The sequence below is a fragment of the Pygocentrus nattereri genome, chromosome 6 (genome assembly GCF_015220715.1).
Source record: "Pygocentrus nattereri isolate fPygNat1 chromosome 6, fPygNat1.pri, whole genome shotgun sequence".
Lineage (NCBI taxonomy): Eukaryota > Metazoa > Chordata > Actinopteri > Characiformes > Serrasalmidae > Pygocentrus > Pygocentrus nattereri.
Window position 1 is genome coordinate 40,739,189 of NC_051216.1, and position 24,448 is coordinate 40,763,636.

The 24,448-nt window shown below is 40.1% G+C and overlaps 1 protein-coding gene across 2 annotated transcripts in view; it reads left to right on the forward strand.

Annotated features, from left to right (window-relative positions):
- The window catches only part of rab3gap1 (RAB3 GTPase activating protein subunit 1), a 110,859-nt gene that overhangs the window by 33,520 nt on the left and 52,891 nt on the right, over positions 1-24,448 (forward strand). For both annotated transcript variants that reach the window (XM_037539333.1, XM_037539334.1), the window contains exons 12-16: positions 5,070-5,162; positions 6,399-6,568; positions 13,217-13,324; positions 18,323-18,495; positions 20,397-20,451. In XM_037539333.1, the coding sequence (XP_037395230.1) occupies positions 5,070-5,162; positions 6,399-6,568; positions 13,217-13,324; positions 18,323-18,495; positions 20,397-20,451 (599 nt within the window). The remainder of the gene's footprint in view (positions 1-5,069; positions 5,163-6,398; positions 6,569-13,216; positions 13,325-18,322; positions 18,496-20,396; positions 20,452-24,448) is intronic.

The window sequence follows — 24,448 nt, forward strand, 5'->3', positions numbered from 1 at the left end:
ATGGACATAAACAGTCCTTATTTCATTCAATTTCCCCGGTTGTGGGATCAAAAAAGTATCACTTAACTCAAATCTGAGAGAGATTTCTGGTGTTAGCAGGACAGCTAGTTGTCTTTTGGGAAGCCATTAGTCTTCTAGCTAAGCTAGCGCTTATACAACAACCAGTGTGCTGTCCTATTTATCACAAGATGCCAGTACTAGCTTGGATAACATGGCAGGAAAACACTTTGCACAATGCTAATTGATAGTGTGCGCTTTAACCCTGGGTTATTTAGACCCTGAGTATGGATTTGCCCCTAATAAATTCTGTTTGAGATATTAAAAAGTATATACAGAGGCAAGCAGTCAGCCTTATGAAGCCAGTGGACTGGTATATGCTTTTGCTATCTAGGGAATTATGATGGATAACTTTTTACATTATATGTTATACGATGTTATAAGAATATATTTGCAAATCCACACTGTTTGAAAGTTGGATAGCGAGAACGCTAATTTGCAAAACTTTCACTGCCAGTATTCAGAAGCCAGTGAAACAGGAAACTTAAAACTATGTAAATGCAGATGTTTGCTTCAAAACTGAAGCTAGTGTTTACATGTGAGGCAGAATATTTTATAGGAAGTTTTCAGTGGTAAGTATCTGAGATTTTTGTGCCGTCAGTCACTGAAGATTAAGACGGGATGACAAAAATAAGTCGGATTTTGGAAGGTAGCAAAATCTTTCATAATCTTTAATTTCGTGCATGGATTGTTGCTTGAATGTTTTTCAAAATCTTAGACATTTGAATGCAAAAGTTTAGGGCCAATCCCATTTCTTCTTTTTACCCCTACCCTTTGTTTTCGCTTGTCACCCTAACCCCTTGGAATGGAGTTACAAGGGGTAGTGATTGAAATCTTGCCCTAAGAAATGGGACCCTCAAATTAAAAACAAAAACAGAAAACCTTGCTTCATTAACAGCTACTAGCGCTGCTCTGTAGGTGACCCGGTCTGACTTCAGTGATAGAAGAGATGGGAAAAGTTCAGCTCCTCACTGCTGGGCTTTACTTACGTTTAGGGCATCATATGCTTTCAAAGAGGGGCTATAAGACAATTATTATTTATCACATTCATTGCTGATACGAAGCCAAAGTCAGCTATTCTTGTTCGAATTTTCCCGTTCCACCTTAAATGGTGCAGCAGTTACATTCTGGCGCTTCAGGCATCAGAACTAATGGAACTATTTAAGGTGGAACGGGAAAATTAGCTAGAGACATTAGCATACATTTAGCGTTTTTTAATGCTTGTTATGAAGAAAATGACCATAATGCAGAGAAACGACATTAAACTAAGATAAAACAATGATTATTGTAATTTTATAAATGTGAAAATACTCACATTTGTGGGCTTCTTTGGTCACTCATGCAGCCATCTTGCCGACTGTTCTCTGTTCTGGGACACGTGGTAGGGGCAAGGGGTGAAATGGGATTGGGCCTTGAATATCTTAAATACTTCTAAGACATATATAAGCACTGAATGTGATACATATATTTGTATGAATTTGTTTCCAGAGCTGTAAGATTTTTATACACGCTCCTTAAAACAAGTAGTTTTCAAAAGCCAACAAGGCCTCAGCATATATGGAGCTTCTTTTTGGGATAAAGTTGCTTGTTATGACGCTAATCCTAACCAGAATGCCAAGAGTATTTTGATACTCACTAGCTAGTTTTCCCACAGTTACACCAAGCTACCAAGCTGGGAGGGCGAGGAACACTTAACTGCCCTTAAAATCCCTTTACCTCAGCTGAGAGACACCTGTCTTGGCTAGAATTGGAAAAGGAGGGACGTCTTACCCACTCATAGAGAGCGAGGCTAGTTATGCTGTATTGAACCACCTGATCACAGTTGGCTGTGGTGTCATCGGGGACGGAACACACAGTATCCCACCAAAGGCTCCTTACACAGTGAAAATTGAATGGGAAAGCTTGTAACACTCAACATGGCATCTGTTGGCGGAGCAATCCCTGGCTCTTAGTAAAAAGAGCCAACTGGCTTGCTGCTTAACCTTTTCAACTCTCTGGAACCACCAGTGTTTCCAAAACGCACTTCGTCATGTTCTTCATAACGTTCATATTTCATAAGCTACATTCAGAAGCTGGGCGTCGTATGAGGCTTCAACTCTTCTTCCCAGTCAAATAGACGGTGTTGTCATTTCAAACCCTTATAATAAAAGAAGCTGAACTCATGTTGTTTTTTCTACTGAAAGTCGACCCTTTTTTCCACAAATTTGGCTATAAACTATAAACAGATGGCGTCTCTTCAGTGATCTGGACTGTACAAATTATTTTTATAAAATAATACAAAGAGCGTCTGAGATTTTTGGCTTCCAGCAGTAAATTCTAAGCATAGAGCAATATGTGTGATCATAAAACACGTTCTGTTATTTTGAGGGGAGCTTTTACAAAAAGAAATAAAAAAAAAAAAAAAAAATTTACATTTATTTCATGCACTTACTGAATAATTTGCCCCGTAAATTTAGATGGAGAAACCAAAATATACCAAGCTCCCCCTCAGTTTTGGAGATCTGCACGTCTGGTAGCCAGAACAAGCTGAAAATCGTGTTTTCTTGCGTTATTTGAGCCAAACCCTACATGCCATGTGAGTCATTTTTGCTAGATTTAAAATGGTTATTTGGCATTTGGTTTTGAGCTTCAAGGTCCCTCCTCATTTTAAAAGACAGGGGTCTGGTCTTGTAACTGCCTGGTAACATTAACAAGATGGCCATCAACTGGACTTTCCTATGAGGACTTTGATTTGATGTCCACATTTAATTTTCACTCATCTTTCAATCATATTACCACACCCCACCTTCTTTGTAACCGTGAGTGTCAAACGGCAGATGCTGTAACAGGAATACTGTAAAAGTGCATGCATTAACCCATCCTTGTGTATTTTACACTTCTTCCCTGTGGAGAAAGGGATGAGATTTCTTTGCGAAGGTCCTGCTCCTTCAGCTCTGCGCTGCACAGAGTGTCCACAAACTGATAAAGTACACTGGGGAGACAAAGTAGTGAGGAACATTGGCTGCAGGGAAAAGAAACGGTTATAAAGCACTTGCTTTGTACCAAACTCAGTAGACCTTCTAGAAAAAAGTGTAAATGTTGACACACAGGAAAGGTCAGCTTTACCAACCATTCAATTTTTACAAGTTTTCTACAGCTGAGGTCATATAAACCCTTGACCCTGTCAGAACATTGTGTCCAAACTGCAGATTCCAAGCTGTCGGCTGATCTTGGTTTGTGTTTGTAAGTAGACTAGAAGATGTTTTATTAAGGTTGAATGTGGTAAAGGTTTGTGTATGAAGTCGTTGTTGAAATATTACATATCCTTCACAATTTTGCCAAGTTTTCAATCCAAATTTTACTGAAAGAAGTTCAAACTCAAACCTTTCTATGCAAAATGTAAATGAAATATGAATGGAATTCACCGTGTAATTAATGATGTAGCTATGTAATGACTAGGCTTGTCAAATTTAGCATATTGACACACAAACATGATAAATTACTAGCGCACCCAATTATTTTAAACAGCAGTGTGTAGTAGTTGTGAGAGATTTCTTGATTGTAGCTGTTCGGTGTAGAACTCTTTGTTCACATAATGAAAAAATATTATTATTTTTAGTAATAATAGTAATAATAACAATAAGAATAATAATATGAATTATATAGCGCCTTTCATACATTAAAAATGCAGCTCAAAAGTAAAAACAACAGAGGAAAAGAGATAATTAAAAACAAATTATAGCAAATAATTATAATTACAATTTAAAAATCACAAGATAAAAGTATAAATAAAAAATCTAACAACAAAATAAAAGTAATATTAATGTTCCAGTAAAAATAAATAATAAAGGAAACAGTTAAAAAAATGTGTTTTTAACTGTTTTTTAAAATTATTTTTATTTATTTATTTATTTATTTTTTTTTGGACTGATGTTTACAACGAATGTGTTCCAGATCTTTGGTGCATAAAAACCAAACCCTGATATGTGTAATGTGGAGAAGCAGCACTAGATGATCTTAATGCTCGTTTTGAAAGGTATGAAGGTGCTAAACCGTTGAGAGGTTTAAAAACTAGTAGTAAAATTTTATAGTTGATTCTAAAGGAAACAGGAGTGAAGGTAAAACTGGTCCAGTATGATCCTGTTTTCTAGTCTGTGTTAATATTCTTGATGCTGCATTGAATTATTGTTTTTATTAAGTAATAAACACATTCTGATGACGCTTATTCGGCTGATACAGCTATAACAAAACGCACTGCTTTTTAAAGGGAAAAACACTCTAAGGGCAAAGTTGAGTAAATAAGAAAAATGTGATAAAGCCTGATTCAGAATTTTAGTTGTTCCACAGTCCAGGCAATTGCCTTTAAATAGTATAGAGAAACTACAGTAATAACTTAGAGTCCCACTTTATATTAAGTGTCTGTAATAAGTGTGTAGTTACACATTAATAACATGTAACAACACTAACTACTGATGATTTAATCAGTGTTACAGATGAATTACAGAAGTGCTTCAGTTTTGCCTCTTGTAATTACACAAGTGTATCTTTTTGATTTTTTTAACATGTTTATTTTACATTATTACTGTGGAATAACTGTGTTGTAACAAGGTTTACTAATCACATCGCATTGTCATTCTATTATTAGCACTCTGTAATTGCACTGTACCTATATATCAACTGAAGCTGATAAACGTGTAATTACATAAGCTGTACGTCTGTAACAGTGACTAAATCAGTAGTAGTTACATTGTTGTGACATATGTTGTTCACATGTAACTACACAGTTATTAGAGACACTTAATATAAAGTGGGACCACTTACAGTAATACAGTAATGGTAATAAGTTAAAGTCAGAGTCTTTGCTGTGATGGGTTGGTTGCTGTGTTGGATACTGTTATAGTCGGTTATTATGAGGCAACACTGGAGATGTCAATGTTTCAGCGACCAAATATTATGAAATTATGAAATTGGATGGTCTACTTTAATGTCACTGGTATTAAGACTCTTGACTGACTTCCTTCCCTGATCCCCAGGTGACTTCCTGATGGAGTTCTTCAAACTGTGCAGTAGGAAGGAGTCTACAGATGAGATACTGGGGAAGAATTCAGTAGAGGAGGAAAGCAAAGGTCAGTCACAGTGCTGCTAAACATCTCAATGGCAGGTGTTCCAAATACGACCTTTACACTACACATTTTTAAATGAATAGGGTACCGCTTTAAAATAAGACTACCCATATAAAGGGTTCATGAATGGTTTAAAATGAGTTTATTAATGGTTATTTATCAAATCTTGAAGAATATAAAATCGTTTATGTACATTTGTAACACGTAAATAAAAAGGACAACAGTGACCTGTCGTTGGCCTAATGGGTGAACCGGCATTCATTCATACAGTTAAACCTCTACTGATCTTTTGTCTTTAAACTTCCAGCTTTAGCACGTATTCAGATTTATTAGATGTGACAGCTCACGTTTGCCCTTTTTAGTCAATTGTTCCAACTGCTTATTAGTAATTAATGAAGTGTTACTAATAACCATTAACAATCTAATTTTTAAACCATTCATAAACCCTTCAGTGCTATCCTGAATAAATATGGACTCTTTGTTATATTTTCGGTGTTTGGACGTTGCTGTTGTATGAAAACACTATTTTTTCCATTTTCACTTTCGTTTTGCATGAATCATTGTTTTTATTTTACATTTACATGCAATTACATTGTATACAAATCTAATGACTCATTTTCAGTGGTAGTGATGGGAACAAGAGGTCATGATGTCTACAAAACTTATATAGCCTTTTTATTTACTATACAAAACCAGCAGTGAACTTATGAGTCTTCTGAGTAATTATATATGTAATGTTGATGATAGAATATCAGTAAATCAGAAAAACTAAGTTCTCGTTTGGAACCATTCTGTATTGCAACTACTTGCATGTATCCTCCACACGGAATGTATTTTGATCATGTGTTTTAGACTGAAACATTATGTTAAAATAGTGTCGCAGGCATCGGGTGATGTGTTTGTAATCATTTCATATTCTAACTTTGTGTGAGGCAGCTTTGGTACTAGCTTAAGATGTCTGGTTCCTATCACCAACACTGAACAATTCAGACATGGTAAGTTTTTCTAGAATGAAGCACATTAAACCAATCTGAATGACTTTGTATAAACTTAACATGCAGAAATTTTGAGAAATGTGTGGAATTTCCCTATAAAATGTCCTTCAAATTACCACTCAGAGCTGCAATATTTTGTTAATATAGCAACAATAATGCACAAACAGTACAAAGTCCATGAAGGTTTTTATGAAGCCTCAGGATTAGTGACACAACGTTTTAACAGAGACTTTTGGACTTGCAGAAAACAGTGACATCACGCAAGCGCTGTCCAAGCTGACTGAGCCCACGGCCGTGCCCATCCCCAAACTGTCCGTCTCCAACATGGTGCACAGCGCTCGCAAACACATCCGCAGACATCGCCGTCACGACCAGTCTCCTATCAACAACGACGTGCTCAACTCCATCCTTCAGGTGAGCGCCACACATGCATGCTCAGCCACTCGGGTGAAGCTAATGATTATATCAATACCCAATTGAGCTATCAAATAATGTTATACTTAAAACATCGGCTGATCTTCTTCAGTTCTTTTCTCTTTTGCCTCAATCTTCATTTAAGGCTCCATTTGTGCAAAGCACTGTCTTCTTTCATGAAACCAGCCATTAGGGGTGTACTTTGTGTACTTCTGGTGCCGGTCCCAAGCCCGGATAAATGGTGAGGGTTGTGTTAGGAAGGGCATCCGGCGTAAAACTTGTGCCAAAACTATCATGCAGATCACAAATATGATTGCCATACCGGATCGGTCGAGGCACGGGTTAACAACGACCGCCTCCGGTGCTGTTGACCAGCAGGGTGCCGGTGGAAATTGGACTACTGTAGGTCGAAGACCATCAAAGAGGAGAGGAGGAAGGCGGGTTAGAAGGCAGCGAGAGAGAAGGAAAGGCAGGAGTGTGGAGGTTAGAGTAGGGACTCTGAACATAGGGACAATGACTGGTAAAGGCAGAGAGCTTGCAGACATGATGGAGAGAAGGAAGGTAGATATTCTGTGTGTCCAGGAGACCAGATGGAAAGGAAGCAAGGCCAGGAACATTGGAGGTGGATTCAAACTGTTCTATTATGGTGTAGAGAGGAAGAGAAATGGAGTAGGGATAATCCTAAAGGACAGCTTGGGAAAAGTGTTCTGGATGTAAAGAGAGTGTCAGACAGGATCATGAGCCTGAAGTTGGAGGTTGATGGTGTAATTTTGAATGTGGTCAGTTCATATGCACCACAGGTTGGTTGTCAGTTAGAGGAGAAAGAGGAATTTTGGAGTAAGATGGATGAAGTAGTAGATGGTGTCCCTAGAGAGGAGAGATTAGTGATTGGTGCAAACTTCAATGGACATGTTGGTGAAGGGAACAGGGGATGAAGAGGTGCTGAGTATGTATGGTGTGAAAGACAGAAATGCGGAAGGTCAGATGGTTGTAGATCTTGCAAAGAGAATGGAAATGGCTGTGGTGAACACGTATTTTCAGAAGAGGGAAGAACACAGGGTGACATACAAGAGTGGAGGGAGGTGCACACAGGTGGATTATATCCTTAGCAGGAGATGCCACCTAAAGGAGATTGGAGATTGTAAAGTGGTGCCAGGGGAAAGTGTAGCAAGACAGCATAGGGTGGTTGTCTGTAGAATGAGATTAGAAACAAAGAAGAGGAAGAGAGTGAAGACAGAGCCAAAGATTAGATGGTGGAAGCTGAAGGAGGAGGATGGTTGCAGGCAGTTCAGGGAAAAATTGCAACATGCCCTTGGGGGCAGTGAGGAGCTACCTGAGGACTGGGAAACTACAGCTAAGGTGGTGAGAGAAACTGGCAAAAATGTGTTGGGTGTTTTGTCTGGTCAGAGGAAAGAAGACAAGGAAAGTTGGTGGTGGAATGAGGAAGTCCAGGAGAGTATTCAGAAGAAGAAGGCAGCTAAGAAAAAGTGGGATAACCAGAGAGATGAAGGAAGTAGGCAGGAGTACTGTGAGGCTAATCGCATAGTGAAAAGAATGGTGGCAAAGGCAAAGGCTCAGGCCAATGATGAGCTGTATGAGAGGCTGGACAGTAAAGAAGGAGTAAAGGACTTGTATCGATTGGCTAAACAGAGAGATAGAGCTGATAAAGGCTGATAAAGGATAGTGAGGGAAATGTACTAGTGAGTGAACAGAGATTGTTGAGTAGATGGAAGGAGTACTTTGAAGAACTAATGAATGAGGAAAACTAGAGAGAGAGGAGGACAACGGGGGGAGAGATAGTGGATCAGGAAGTGCAGAGAATTGGTAAGGTGGAAGTGAGGGCAGCTTTAAAGAGGATGAAGAACAGAAAGGCAGTTGGTCCAGATGACATACCTGTGGAGGTATGGAGATGTTTAGGAGAGAAGGCAGTGGACCTTTTAACCAGGTACTGGAAAGTGAGAGGATGCCTGATGAGTGGAGAAGCAGTGTACTGGTCCCCATTTTTAAGAACAAGGGTGATGTGCAGAGCTGCAGTAACTACAGAGGTATAAAGTTGATGAGCCACACCATGAAGGTATGGGAAAGAGTTGTTGAAGCAAGGCTAAGGCGAGAGGTTCAGATCAGTGAGTAGCAGTTTGGTTTCATGCCCAGAAAGAGTACCAGAGATGCAATTATTGCATTGAGAGTGTTGGTAGAGAAGTCCAGAGAAGGTCAGAAGGAGCTACATTGTGTCTTTGTGGATCTAGAGAAGGTATATGATAGGGTGCCAAGACAGGAACTGTGATACTGTATGAGGAAGTCAGGTATAGCTGAAAAGTATGTTAGGACATGTATGAGGATAGTGAGACAGTGGTGAGGTGTGCAGTTGGAGTGACAAATGGTTTCAAGGTGAAGGTAGGGTTACATCAGGGATCAGCTTAGAGCCACTTCTTGTTTGCAATGGTGATGGAAAGGTTGACAGATGAGGTCAGGCAGGAGGCTCCAGGGACCATGATGTTTGCAGATGACATTGTAATCTGTGGTGAGAGTAGAGAGCAGGTGGAAGAGAATCTGGAGAGGTAGAGGTTTGCACTGGAGAGAAGAGGAATGAAGGTCAGTAGAGACAAGACGGAATACATGTGTGTGAATGAGAGGGAGGCAGGTGGAAAGGTGAAGATGCAAGGAGTAGAGGTCGTAAAGGTGGATGACTTCAAATATCTTGGGTCAACCATCCAGAACAATGGACAGTGTAGAAAAGAGGTGAGGAAGAGGGTGCAGGCAGGATGGAGTGGGTGGAGACGGGTGTCAGGGCTGATGCGTGACAGAAGGATAGCAGCAAGAGTGAAAGGGAAGGTTTACAAGACAGTAGTGCGTCCTGCTATGATGTATGGTTTGGAGACTGTGGCGCTGTCTAAAAGAGCTGGAGGTGGCGGAGATGAAGATACTGAGATTTACATTGGGAGTGACAAGGATGGACAAGATTAGATATGAGCAGATCAGAGGGACAGTGAAGGTGGAGCAGTTTGGAGATAAAGCCAGAGAGGCCAGGTTGAGATGGTTTGGACATGTGTTGAGGAGGAATAGTGGATATATTGGTCAAAGAATGTTTGAGATGGAGCTGCCGGGTAGAAGGAGAAGAGGTAGACCTCAGAGAAGGTTATGGATGTAGTGAAGGTGGACATGGAGATGGTTGGTGTAAAAGTAGAGGAGGCAGTGGATAGGGCAAGATGGAGGCAGATGATCCGCTGTGGCGACCCCTAAAGAGAGCAGCCGAAAGAAGAAGAAGACTGTCTTCTTTCATGGTGCAGTGAAATAACAGAAGCCGTATGGCCTCCTACACTTCCTGTAATATATAACACTTTGGCAGGATGACCACAAATGAATCATTCTAGCAAACTAGTTCAGAATTTAAAGAGCAAAACACATCTCAGACTTTCAACTGACTTAGACTTTAGACCACAATCTTCTTGGTTTGAGTGACACACACTAAGGGGCAGTGAGCACACTTGGCCAGAGCGGTGGGCAGCCCTATCCGCAGTACCCTGGGAGCACTTGGGGTTAGGTGTCTTGCTCAAGGGCACTTCAATCACAGACTGTCAGCTCAGGGGATCGAACCAACGACCTCCCAGTCTCAAGGCAGGTTCCCAATCCTCCAGCTCATGATTGCCTCAATCTAGATAAGCTCATAATATTTTTTTATTAAAACACAAAAGAACTTTCATAATTGCAATGTTTTTCAGCAGTGACACTTCTTAGTTCAACAGTGACACTGAGATTTACAGTTACTTCAGAAACATAGGGATCTAACTGCTCACCTTGAAGGACAGGGATGCAGTCTCACTTCCTTCTGTAAATTACAGGGGGCGTGGCTGAAATAAGGCTTGACCTGTGAATAACAACAACAAAAAAAAACTATAAAAACATTTTTTTTTTAAAAAGTGTTTTTTTTAATGTAAAATGTAAACTTACAATCAATAGAAATGTTTCTACTTCAACTTGAAAGAAGTAATATTTGCACAAGTGTAAAGCCAATAGGCATGCTTGTTCCAGAATCTGACTGCTGATTGGCTGTCTAAATGATATCCCACTTGAATGTGATTAACATCAGTCATCAACTGTGCTCATATAACATACTCAGCTTAAACACCTCATACTCATTTGTTGGCTTCGCCACACCCATTTTCAGTTTGCAAAAGGAGAATTCAGCTGATTTTTCAGATTTTCTATGTAAGCAGAAATGTGAACAGTCATTCAGAGTGGTTTGTGGTGAAATGGTTCATTGATGAGAGGCTCAGATTTCTTTACATGTAAATATCCATTTTATTAACTATCCAAAATCACCAGTATATAAGTTAAGTGATACTTTTTTTTGATCCCACAACCGGGGAAATTCCACCTCCGCATTTAACCCATCCGTGAAGTGAAACACCACATACACACTAGTGAACACACACACTAGGGGGCAGTGAGCACACTTGCCCGGAGCGGTGGGCAGCCCTATCCACGGCGCCCGGGGAGCAGTTGGGGGTTAGGTGTCTTGCTCAAGGACACCTCAGTCATGGACTGTCAGCCCTGGGGATCGAACCGACAATCTTCCGGTCATAGGGCCAGCTCCCTAACCTCCAGCCCACGACTGCCCTAGACATACATGTGTCTTATGAGTTTTTATGTGAAATATTGATGATGCTAAAATAGTAGGAAATCATAATGTTTTCTTTCTAACCTTATAATGTATGTACATCTCTACCCTGAACATGAATTATAGGATATGTTTTAGGCAAATATTATCTAAAATCTATTGTAAAAGAGGCATCGGGCAGCGTATCCATGACTGTTTACTGTAATGACTTTGTGAAGGAGCTGTTAGGCTACGTTTACACAGCAGGTAAAAGTGGCTCTGAATCTGATTTTCTCACCAAATCCGTTTTTTTTTTTTTTGGCTGTTCACATGATCTTTTAAATGTGATCTGTATGTGACATCAGCCTGAACAGATCAGCTCCTAAACCAACCCGCATGTGGAAAAGAACAATAATTGACTTATCCAGGGGTAAACAGTCATGATGACCAGCGAACACCAGTCACTTCTGGAGCTTTCAGTGTCGTGTTCGCCAGCATCATAAGAGCGATTATAGTTCCAGTGGTTGACGGCTGGGCTCATCGCCCACAATGGGTTCGAGTTCACCCTAAAAAGGGCGTGTTATTCGGCCACTTCTTCGGTTCATGTCCTCGGATTCTTTAAACTGTTCTCTGATGCTGCAGCCTCGGGCTCCTTCACCCACATCGTTCAGAACCTCTTCAAACACGGAGGGCTGTGATTGAGTCGCTTCTAATTTTTTGATACAGAAACATCAGCCAAAATGTTTAAGTCACAAAATCATGATGAATGTTGAGTTGGTTTGACGTAAAAGTCACATGAATTCCGCTCTGGCTGTTCAGACTGAGTCGCATTGCCGCAGATCGGATGCATATCGGATTTCAGCACCACATATGAAAGCGTCTCAAATCGGAATTGAAGATGTCGGATTCAGTGCATTTTTTGCTGTTCACACTCACACACAGACACACATCTGTGTCACCTATGAAGAAAAAGATCGGAGTTGGGACACATTTACCTGCTGTGTAAACGTAGCCTTAGAGACTAAATTAAATTCTTAAAATCTAAATCTTAAAATCTAAATCTAATTAAAATCTAAGACTAGATTAAATTCTTCAGATGTCTGTGAACTATACTTTTTTTTTTAGACCAGAGCCCATCACATGACTACTCTAACAACTCTGAATGACTTTGTTTACACCTTTAAAAAAGTAGTAATGCAAAAACTGGTTCTGGGAAAAAAAAAAATAAAATAAGGCATCTGGTACTAAAAATTCAAATGATAGCCATATTGCTGAACATCGCACTTCCCAGACTAAAGAAAATGCAATTAGGAGAATCGGATTATGTCCGAACACAAAGGAAATCAAAGTAAGTTCTTTCACCAGACCAGAAAATTAATGAATGTGTTCTCTTTGATTGTTGCTCCGTTGATGTTACAACGACTGCTGCACTGCATACAGTTTTAATTTCATATTTGCTGCAAAAAGTCTATTGTATTTTTAATTCTTGTGTTAAACATATCAAAGCAAACAGTCGACTGTGGGTTTAGCAGAGACAGAAACTATGATGCTGCTTCTTGGAGCTGACATTGCATATTTCTGTGTAATTAGCCTAAAGAGTCTAATGTTTTATTCATCGGCCATCGACTCTATCTCATTGGCCCAGAGGCTCAGCAGTGACTCATCAATGAATAAAACATTGGCGCGTTTGGTGGAGGGTGTTTGTACATTTACATAGTGTAGTTTACAGGCAAAGTCAGGGAGACAAGGACTCGAGCACTTAGGGGATTGGAGGTGTGAGAAAATGAATGTAAGTTTTGCTAATGAGTCTTTTTATGCCAGGGACCAATTAAGAGTTGATTAGTTGGGCGAAACTAATTGCGCCTGTGTTTGTGAGAGTAAAGGATTAGACTTGTCACAAAGTTGCAGAAACAGTCTCGGAGAACGTTGTGCTTACGTGTTACGCCGCTTTACTTACAATGTGCTCGTTTGAATTTGGAATATACTTGAAAAAATTACATGGTGCTTGAATAGAAGATGCACTTACTGACTGTGTGTGTGTATGTGTGCAGTATCTCTTTCCAGATTCACTTGGGGATAAGTCTGACTCAAATGAAGCCAAAGCAACCCACTCCAACCCAGGGGGAAAGAATGACCAGGACAAAGACACTGAGGACTATGTAAGCCCTGCCTTTTAGCCTCACATAAGGGCCATAATTCATCAAAGTGGCATGAAAACTAGAGCCGGACCGATATGACCACTACAACCAGCACTAATTTTAGAAGACAAAAATTCCAATGTATGCTTTTTTTCAGATGGAGTCAATCAGCCAAGATATGTTTAGCGTCCATATTTGCCTTTTTTACTTTTAAATTGAGGAGCTACAAGGCTGGCGTTGCAAACAAGCACTAGAAGTCAATAGTCACCTAAATCTTTTTCGTACATACATCCACAAATCGTCTCTCAACCTGTTTACAACACATCTAGCTCTTCATTAAGGTTGTACGCTTTACAGTGTGGTTTAGGACACAGTGGCCTTACGCATCAACATTGTATACGGTCAAATCTAAGTGTAAAATGTGTGCATGAAAATTTCGCATCCAGTTTTTTTTTCACTCATCAGCTTTATCTTTGCTGGTAGTAGTGCACGGAAATTTGAGCATAATAGTTGAACAGCCTGAAAAATGCCTGATTTGCAGTTAAATAATGAAATCATTATCAGTAACATTGATAATATCAGCAATAACAATAACAATAATAATAATAACAGTGATCATTCAGTCCCTGTACTAAAGAAGATGTAAAAACTGCCTCCCTAAAGTACAAAACATAGTACAATAGAAGCTCATATACTGCAATATTATCGCTCAAGCAGCCAGTGTTTTATGAAGGTCGCACTACACAATCCTATGACTCTACCATCTGTTTAAAGGCTACATTTTATTAATTTCACATTTTATTCTTTCAAATGTATGTCAATAGCACTACAAAAATATTTAAACTCTGATCAGTAGGGGGCATCGCACCTCCTGCTTGACCTCAAAGTCTACCTATGAGGACAACCATTGGCTCATGAGCTACTGAATACTAATTAGGGTGTGCTTAATGTAAGTTGTGTGAATGTTGGGGCAAATTTAGGCATCTGTTTCAGATGAAATGTAACAGAAAACAAATGTGGGCACTTGCTTTCATGCACCGAAGCTGATTCATCAAATGTGGCGAATCATTAAATCAGTGCTCGTCACGTCGTCATATTTCCTGATTTAGATGCGGAGTAGCTTGTTCTTTAACAAAACATTGCAAATCAACGGCAGAACTAAATAAGAACTAAAGTGGAGCTAAATAAAAACTGATCTAAAGCTCTTCCTTTTCAGAAAACAAAAACAGGACCTAGCCCATTAATGCGGTCTTAAACCTGTGTAAAACAACTGAAATTGAAAAACAAAAGAATGAAACTGTGTAAGTGTTGGCCCTAACATCAGGATAGCCAGTTCGATGCCTGGTGATGCCACAGCCATCTGTGCGCCCCCCCCCCATCAGTCAGCGCGATGCTAGTCAGTGCAGGCGTCTCTTAGCTGATGTAACTGAACTGGCGGTTAGTGTTCTCCTCCAAGCGTGTACAGCTGTCTAATGACATTGCGTTAGTATCAGTTTGAAAAGATGTGGTGCTTCTTGGAAGGAAGCCTGTGCTGCCTTCACCCTCCTAGCGCTGGAGGTACGGTATGACTGGGGCGTCCTAACTAGTGGGTGGAAAAGAATGCATCTGAATTGGGGAAACAATTGGGAAACAAGAGAAAACAAAAGTTTGAAATGTGTGATAAACCTGATTTGGTGTTCAGAGTGACCAGTTCAGCCTCTGTTCCTGGGATGGTTGCCTTGCCTTGCCTTGCCTTGCGATATAAGATGAGCTGCTCATTATTAGTGTTTTTTCAAGCTAGATCTCTGCAACACTGTGCAAACTACTCGACATCAGATTCTTGAAACTGCCATACAGCAGAATCAAATGCTAATTTGAGCCGATTCTGTTTCGAGCTCTTGCCTGTCAGTATCTCATTTACACATAATTTGCAAATGACCTGCCCGGTTTACCCACATATCCTTTACATCAGGGGTGCACACACTTTTTCAGCATGCGAGCTACTTATCTAATGACTAAGTCAAAATGATCTACCTACTATAAAAATGCAAGACATATATTTATTTATAAATACATTAACAATTCTTTATGTGTACAATGCATGCTGGTGTACCTTGACCATCGCTCCGTCTTGGAATGACTTCTTGTTTTTAACAATGAGGTGACTCACCCGAAATGACACTTCGGTGTCTGCCTTCGCTTTTGTAGTTAGCTGTGAGAAAAATGACTGCTGTCCAGACAACTGGGATTTTAGTTCTTTCACCTTTTTCCTTCTCAGCTCGCTTTTCGGAGGAAAGTCGGTGCAGTAGTTTTTATGAACAGCCCGAAAATTCCGCTCCACATTCCCTTTCTTAGGTATAACGATGATAGACTGGCAGATGAGGCAAACACACTTCGAAAATGTCCTCCTCCCACTCCGTATGGAAAGAGTAAGTTTTAGGCTTCTTACTTGGTCCAGCTCCTTTACTCATTTTTAAACCCTTTCTCAAGTTCAAAAGAAATAAATTGGAGGCTAACTGCTAGAGTTTTGCAGCACTTAACGGCATTGTGTGTGTATGCGCAGCGACTTATGTGTCAGAAAGTCAGATGTCTGGCTGGCTGCCCTGTATGTCAAGCAAGTGACAAATTGTATAGTTAGGACAGATGACAGGCTGACGTTTTCTACACTGTAGACTGGGGTTCAATCCCCACCTGGGTAAGCACCCTGCACTGCACCAGTAAGAGTCCTTGGGCAAGACTCCTAACACCACCTTCGCCTACCTGTGTAAAATGATCAAACTGTAAGTCGCTCTGGATAAGAGCGTCAGCCAAATGCCATAAATGTAAATGTAGATCGAGATCGACGTATTGTGCGCCCCTGCTTTACATGAAACCCACTCTAATTCATGCAGAGGTGAAAGTGAGCTAATAAGAGGAAAGCGCTCAGCAGGATCATGAGCCACCTGTTTGAAAAATCTGCCCAGTCATGGAAGACCCCGCTAAGAATCATTAAAGAAATGAATAACTTAATAAAGACTTAATAACTTTTTAAAAGAAATAATAAAGGATTTACAGTCACATGTTAGCAGTATTCAAACCAAATTTCCTCCTATTTCTTGTGTGCACTGAAACTGTGACTGATATCTTCTGTTTTTTTGGTACTGCTGATATCATTAGTAATACTGATCATGATCTTTTTCAGGTTGACAAAATATTATGCTCGAATATACCCTCATTCTGACTAGGCATGCATATAGATACTGAATGAAACTTGATTTGTGCGCATTCATTTTATGATCAAGTTTGATCGTACCTGATTTAGATGAATAAGGGCCATTATCAGTCTTATCTGTGGGTCAGTCCAGCCTTGGCAGTTACATGAAGCCAACCGGTCATTACAAAGCTGCTGCAAGAACCTTTAAGGCTCTGAATGAATTTTACAATATTTGATGTATTACACATTTAAACACTAATGCTATTAATATTAATGTCGGCTGAATTAATGTAGTATATCTTTTTACACAATGTACAGATTTTTTTTTGTTATAGTTGTGTTTGACTGTTAATGAATGAAAGGTGTAAACTGATTTGATTGTGAAAGGCATTATGTTATAACTGATAACAGCAGTGATGTGCCTGTGCCTGTTCAGGGCATAGTGAGGTTATTTATAATGTACAGTTAATACCTAAAGATAAACACAGTAAAGTAAAATAGATTTATTTTGAGTGGTCCTTTGTTGCTGATTCATAAACGCTTAACAGATTATCAGTAACACAAAAACATTATATCAGTGATGTAGCAGCAGTGAAGCATCTCAATACATTGAAGTAAATATCTTGTAGATGTTCTGATGCATTGCTTACATTAAATAGATGTATTGTTAATATGTTGCTTCCATTACCCAAAACGTAACCCTAACTCTGGTCTCAGTCCTAACCCCAACTTCAACCTCAACCCAAAACCCAATCCTAACACTCACCGTGGCCCTAATCCTAACCCTGACCTTAACCTCAACCCAAAAAATGAATCCTAACACTCACCCTGCCCTTAATCTAACCCTAATCATAACCTCACCCCAACACCTAACCCTCAGGCCAGGCCTAATCCTAACCCTGACCTTAACCTCAACCCAAAAACCTAATCCTAATCCTCACCTTGGCCCTCACCTTGGCCTTAATCCTAACTCATTACCCTCATTAACCTCAATACCATAAAATCAAGTAAACAAAACATATTATCATATCCAACATATCATTGGTGAAAGAATCTTTCTCTTTGCCACTGTTAACTCGTTAAAGTCTGACCCAGAGTTCTGAGTGACTTTCTGCTCTGACTGCTGTTTCTCGTCCATCCCTCCCCTGTGTGTGCACCACTCACTCGAGTCTCGGTGCTCATCGTAATGCACAGATCTGATTGGCTGAGTAGCAACATGTGTGATATTTACAACACATGCGATTGATCTGTGTGTTTCCCGGGCTGCTGAAGCTACTGTAAAGGCTAGAAAAGCTACGGCGATTAAATTAGGACCACCCTGTGAAAATGAAATAATTCTCCATAGTTTACCAATTATGGGTCCAGGTCCGCATAGGGCAGCGCCTGTGTGCGGACTTGGACTGCGGTCCACCTATTAGTGACCCAGTACGAGTCCTTGGGCAAGACTCCTAATGCTACCTTCTCCTACCTCTGTAAAATAATTGAATTGTAAGCCACTCTGGATAAGAGCGTTTGCCAAATGCTGTAAATGTAAATGATTGGTGTTGAGATATTGGCCTATTTTATCACTTCATGAGAAAATGAATTGATGATGTGTTTTGTGAATTTTTTAATTTTCCAATAAAGATCAACAGAGTTAAGGAAAAAAAAGAGAACAGTAAGAAAATTGGACATTCTAGTTTTCACATTTGTCCTCTACGAACCTCGATAATAAAGGAAATTAAAAAGAAACCATTACAAGCTTAAATGGGTTGATAATACAAATGCTCAAAACACAGTACTAAAACCCAGAGGCTGCAGAAAAAACATCTCAACATCAAAATATGCTCTTCACCTCGTCTCTCTAGAACCTGTTTAACCTCCTGAAGTCAGCTCCCTCTGACAGCCTGACCTACCGGCTGGCCTTGTGCATCTGCTTGGTCAACTTCTACCATGGCGGCATGAGGGCAGTGGCCCACCTGTGGCAGGAGTTTGTGCTGGAGATGCGCTATCGCTGGGAGAACAATTACCTCATCTACGGGTAAAATCTTGCAAAGGAGAATCTTTCTTGTCGTTCATGTGTTTATTTTTGTTTATATAGTAGTTTTGATTACTAACATTATCATCTATGTGCTAATGCTTCTGAGAACTGCCCCCAGCAGCCCACGACTTAAAGATCGCCGCTGTAATTTGAAAGTTCCAGTTTGGATTTTGTTAAAATTTCTTAATGAACAGATCAACAGAAACGGTCCAAAACTACTTAGAAAGTAGTCTTGTTTCATTAACTTCCATCACAAGTTAGGAAGGTTCTCCTGTGAAGTTACCATTTTGGAGATACAGCGGTTTGTTCCGACAGCGAGAATGTGCTTATTTATAGGCCAAAACTTTGCAAGCAACACTACATAGAGTTTTTCTTTTTTTCCAAGCGATAAAATAAAGCAGTGGTTATTAACATAGAACAAAAGAGTCTGGCCAAGTATCTGCAGTAACAGTGCCTGCGCTTAACTGATTGTTAATGAGTTTAGCTCCTGGTGATTCTCCTGCAGAGTTTTATTGCAGCTCTAATCAGATCCACCTGATTCCCACGTTCAGAAGCTCCTCAAAGCTTGATCAACTCCAGGCGTGTTAAATTAGGAACTGTGAAGAACTAAAAACTGCTTGATGTGAGAAACCGTCATCATCAAAAAGTGAAGGTTTTTCCCAAATAGTGCAATAAAGGAACATCACTGCAGACTAGGACTGGGATGATAAGTGATTTTGAAACATGTATGCATCAAGGCAATATTATCTCTATTGATATTTTCATGTTTTCTTACAGTGACAGTTACAGTCATATTCAGTTAGCCTAGCAAAGTTTTGGTTTGCACCAGAAGGGATGTCAAAGCCCGAGACCTTTTCATGATGTACACATCAACACAGATTGCGTCTTTGACATCTGAGCTCATGTTTGTTCCTGTGGTTTGTTCAGTCCTTTTAATGCTCCAATTTCCAACTGAAGTAGAGGCTTAAACTCCATCACGTGTTCAGTACTGTAGCTTCAGCTCCTTTGAGTTGGTGATGAACTTATTTAGCAGAATGGGCTGTTAACCAGTATGCTGTGTCTTTGGGTTGCACTGGCTAAAAGACAAAATGATGGCTTTGTTGTTTATACTACTCAGTGAATCCATTTCTTCTTTGTGTTTGTTTTATTTTGTCGATCAGCAATCAGTAAGTGGTCCCAGCCCTACTGCAAACCAGTGGAATATTCTGGAAAAAGCATGCTTGGTTAACTTATGTCCGTAAACATGTTGTGCCAGTAGAGTATATCTCATTTAGAAATGGACCAGGTCAGTTACTCCCTGTCTAAAACTGATGTGGAAATGGAATGAATTTTACAAGATACTTCAATACCATTGCATAAAGTACTGGCAACACTGGGCTAACAGGCAGATGGCATCCAAAACAGGCTGACTTAAATCCTCATCAACAGACCCTGCAAAGCCTGAAGCTGTCCACACTCCAACCTTTATCTCCACATCCCATCCCGGCCTTAAGCGGCACTAACCTTAAACTGTGCAATATCTTGGCAAATGTGGTGATTAATTCCTGCTGTATGCCAGTAGCGTCTGGCTGCTGCGGTTGTCCCTGCAGTGTCTGCAGGGAGAAGGCTGCGGATGTCCCACTCATTGATAAAGTGGCTGGAGAAACAATACCCGGCCCGCAGACGCTAGTTCCCTCCGGTGCTCCGTCTTGCCATGTCATTGTGTGCAAATGAGAGCCGACGTTTGCGTGAATACGGGGCTGGTCCAGCTCTTGCCCCTGACGATGGAGCGCCTGTTTGCATGAAGAATGCCTCAGTGGATGTGAGGGATAGGCCTATTGTGCCATGAATGGTGTGCGTATTAATGGTTTATCAGCAGTGCGTCAGCTAAAGGTGTTTTTGTTCCATTTTGGTATTTTCAGGTTGGCTGCTGGTCCCCCTGATCTCAGATGTTGCCTCCTCCACCAAAAACTCCAGGTAAACAAATACTATTTGCACCACAGGCTGGTTGCTTGTTCATCTCCTTTTAAATCATGATAAATATACACAGTTTTGAGGGTTTCCAAGTGGCGCAACCATCTAAGAATTTGTCTTATCGTAGGAAATGTCAAGTTCGACGTATTGTTTATTACTTTCTGCAGCTCAAAATTAAACTAAACAAAGCTCCACGTTTTTTTTTTTCTGTGGTGGTAATTTAGCTCTTCTTTAGAACATCGGTTTGTCAGAACACTGCCAAACATTGTATTTTCTCACAGCTCGTCACATTCGCAGGCCATATTTGAGCCAATTAATCGAATATTAATCGACTATTTCACATGAATAATTATCCAACTATCAGGTTATTTGTTTTTTTGGAGCCCTATTTACATTTGTATTGCTTGCTACTTTTTCTTTTTTCATTAACCTCTTCAACTTCTTGAGACCACCGGTGGTTCCAATGCGCACTTCGTCATATTCCTCATAAATTTCGTATTTCATAAGGTGCATTCTAAAGCTGGGCGTCGTATGAGGCTGTAACTGTCTTCTTTCCAGTCAAATAGATGATGTCATTTTAAACCCTTATAATAAAAGGAACTCAACTCACGTTTTTTCTACTGAAAGTCGACCCATTTATTCACAAATCTGGGCTATAAACTATAAACAGATGGCGTCTTTTCAGTGATAATTAAAAAAGTGAAAATTATTTTTTTTATAAAATAATACATCTAAGATTTTTGGCTTTCAGCTGTAAATTGTAAGCATATAGCAATATGTGTGATCATAAAGCACATGTTCTATTAATTTGAGGGAACTTTAAAAAATAAAATAAAAAATCTACATTTGATTCATGCAGTTACTGAATAATTTGCCTTACGATTAATTCAGATGGACAAACCAAAATATCCCCTGGAGAATTATTTAATTATTTAATTATTATTAAGTATTTTGGATAGCACAGCAGTTATTTTTTAGTCAAGCACATTAGCCTCATAGCTCCAGTACAATCCTAAAGAAGCAGACTTCAGACACCAAACGTGTCCTGGCTGACTGGCTACATTCGCGAGAAACTGTGTAAATAATTTTTTTTTTGCCAAATGTTCGCTTTCAAACTTGGCCTGAGGCCTTTGTGTGACTCAGAGCCACCTGAATCACTTAATGGAAATTTAAATTGCGTGATACCGAGACAGCCAGGGTAGTAAATCTACCTCATTAAAAGTGGAAGCACCCTAGAACAGTAGCTAAATGGGTCTAAAAAGTACACTGTACCTCATACATTGCAGTCCTCGATAGATTTACAGCATCACACTGACTTTCAACTGGACGTTTTTGCACCTTCAACATTAGTCACAATATCCACGTGTTTATTACCAAAGCCCTTATTTAAGACTGAGGTCCAGTGCGGCCTCTGATGACCATTTCCCTGCTATTCCAAAGACATTCGTCTGAGTCAGAGACGCAGCAGCTCGCTTTGTTATTTACTCATCCACGCCATACCTGTGGGAGAGAGAGAGAGACAGAGAGAGAGAGACTGTAATAAAGCCACCCAGAGAGAACAGAAAGAAAGGAGAGAGATAGAGAGAGAGAGTAATATGTGTCTGGGTAGCTGAAGCAGAGAAAGCCTCTTTATCTGCAATCACCTCAATAAAATGGGGCGTCCAGACGGGACCCGTGGTCATAAAGTGAGTGGCATAAACCAAGCAGCCATTACGCTTCATTCTCACTCTCGTCTCTTTCTCGCACTCTTTCACACCCACTCTCTCTCTGTCTGTCTCTCTCACTCAGCCCATCTCTTTATGCATTTATGGAAGTTAATGGTGCTTCATGTGCTGTGTTGTACCACTTCTAGAGAAGAGTGAGGGATGATGGTGATACGGCTAAATTCAAATATTTGAATTTTTTAGATATAAACATCAAACAATACAGACGATTTTATGGAAAGAAATTGGTATCCCAAAATACTCGGACGCATGAGCACTGCAGCGGCTCGATGCGGTATTGCCAGCTCACTGGTGTCCAGTGTACCGTAGCATGACTTCAGTTTCAGAGTGTGAGACCACCCTTCATTCATTTGAATTCCAGTCAAAATGCCCATTAAGCACCAGTCATTCATTTTTCAGGAAATATTTCTGTAGAGATCAGGTATAGGAAGGAAAGTCAAAGGAAAATAAGTGGGAAGGAAACAGGATTTTCCAAAACTGGAGTCCAAAAACTGATTAAATTAGACCACCCTCAAGACCTGTGTAGGGTGACTCTTGGTTCTCTCACAGTAGCCACATTTACATGCAGCCTAATAATCCATTAATAATCCGACTAATAGCTCAATTGGAATGGAATATGTCCATGTATATACCTCAGTCTGATTGAGGCCATTCAGTATACAATTTCCAGCCAATTGAATGAGGTGGGTAATCTTCTAAATAATCCATTACATAGAAGAAGAATAGTCATGTAAACGCCTGTATCTGATTACATTCCCAGTCGGAAAGTTTTCCTGAGTCTGAAATCATTTTAAAGCAATTTAAAACACAAGCACTGCTCATCTCACTCTGACTGGACTCATGTGATGCTTATAATGGTAACGTTTACACTGAGTGGTACTCTAAGCATGTGTGCAAGTTTGGATGTGATTACTTTTAGTGTGCATATAAACGGAGATTTCTATCAGATCGTTGAGTAAAGTGAGATATAAACACCTCAGTCTTAATCTGTAATTGTAATGTATTCAATCAGATTGGGAAAGAAAATTGCATGTAAACACAGACACTGACCTGTATTTGAAGGACTGAGAGACAGAAAACTGTAAATCTGTGTGGTGCTGTGCTTTTAATTATAGCTTAGTATATTATACAAAACTTCTCGGTAGAATAGCACTCACAGTGGTTGAAGGTAGCACTGATGGATAACCAGTACATAACTAACTTACACGTTACAATTGAGTGAATAATGAGGCAATGTCAAAGATATTGTCAATATGATGAATACTACCTGAGAACACTTCTTAGCAAAAAGGGCAATATACAGTACCAAAAAAGGTTATTTGGCTTGTAACAGCGGATGATCCCGTTTTGGAACGCTTTATGGAGCAATTTTCAAAGGGGTTCTATATCGAACCATATACAGTGCATTCTCCATCAGTCTGAAGAACCCTTTCATGATGTAAAGAACCCTGTAATCATGCAAAGGGTTCTTTGAGTGTTCATAATTCTATATAGAACCTTTTTCTTTACTAAAAAAAACCCTTGAAGGACCATCATTTTTAATACTACCTTTTAGATAGATAGCTAGGATTTGGGCAAAGAATGTTGGAGATGGAGCTGCCAGGTAGAAGGAGAAGAGGTAGACCTCAGAGAAGGTTTATGGATGTAATGAAGGTGGACATGGTTGGTGTGAAAGTAAAGGAGGCAGTGGATAGGGCAAGATGGAGGCAGATGATCTGCTGTGGTGACCCCTAAAGGGAGCAGCCAAAAGAAGAAGAAGATAGATAGCTAGAATCTCCTGTCTCTCCCCAGAGTCCCCTTCTCCCAGGTTTCCTTTCCCTCGCTCCGCCCTTCTATCCCCTGACCAAACTCAGAGATCCTTCACCTTTTGTCTTGACCAAACTATTATTATGTAAAACCAGGAGTTTGCCTGTTATGACCTGTCAAAAGTGACCATGCGTCAACATCCCCGACCTGAAAGAGTACCACCAAATCTTTGAAATGTAGATGCTGATTTGGGGTGGGAGTAGAGCAGCTCCTCCCGAGGCATTGTAGAAACATTATACATAGCAGCTTCATATGGTCCTACACGTGGTAGACCAACAAAACTGTCCCTATCAGATAAACAGCACTTTCATCTTTGAGAGAGAGGAGAAAATCAAGCGGCTTTAGATCTGAAAATGTCCACAGATGTTTCTGCCCTTCCTTCCACTGTGAGAAGGCAACTCAGCGCTATAGGTCTGAAAGGATGTGTAGCTCTTCAAGAAGCCCTTACTGAGAAAAGGAGACCGACACAT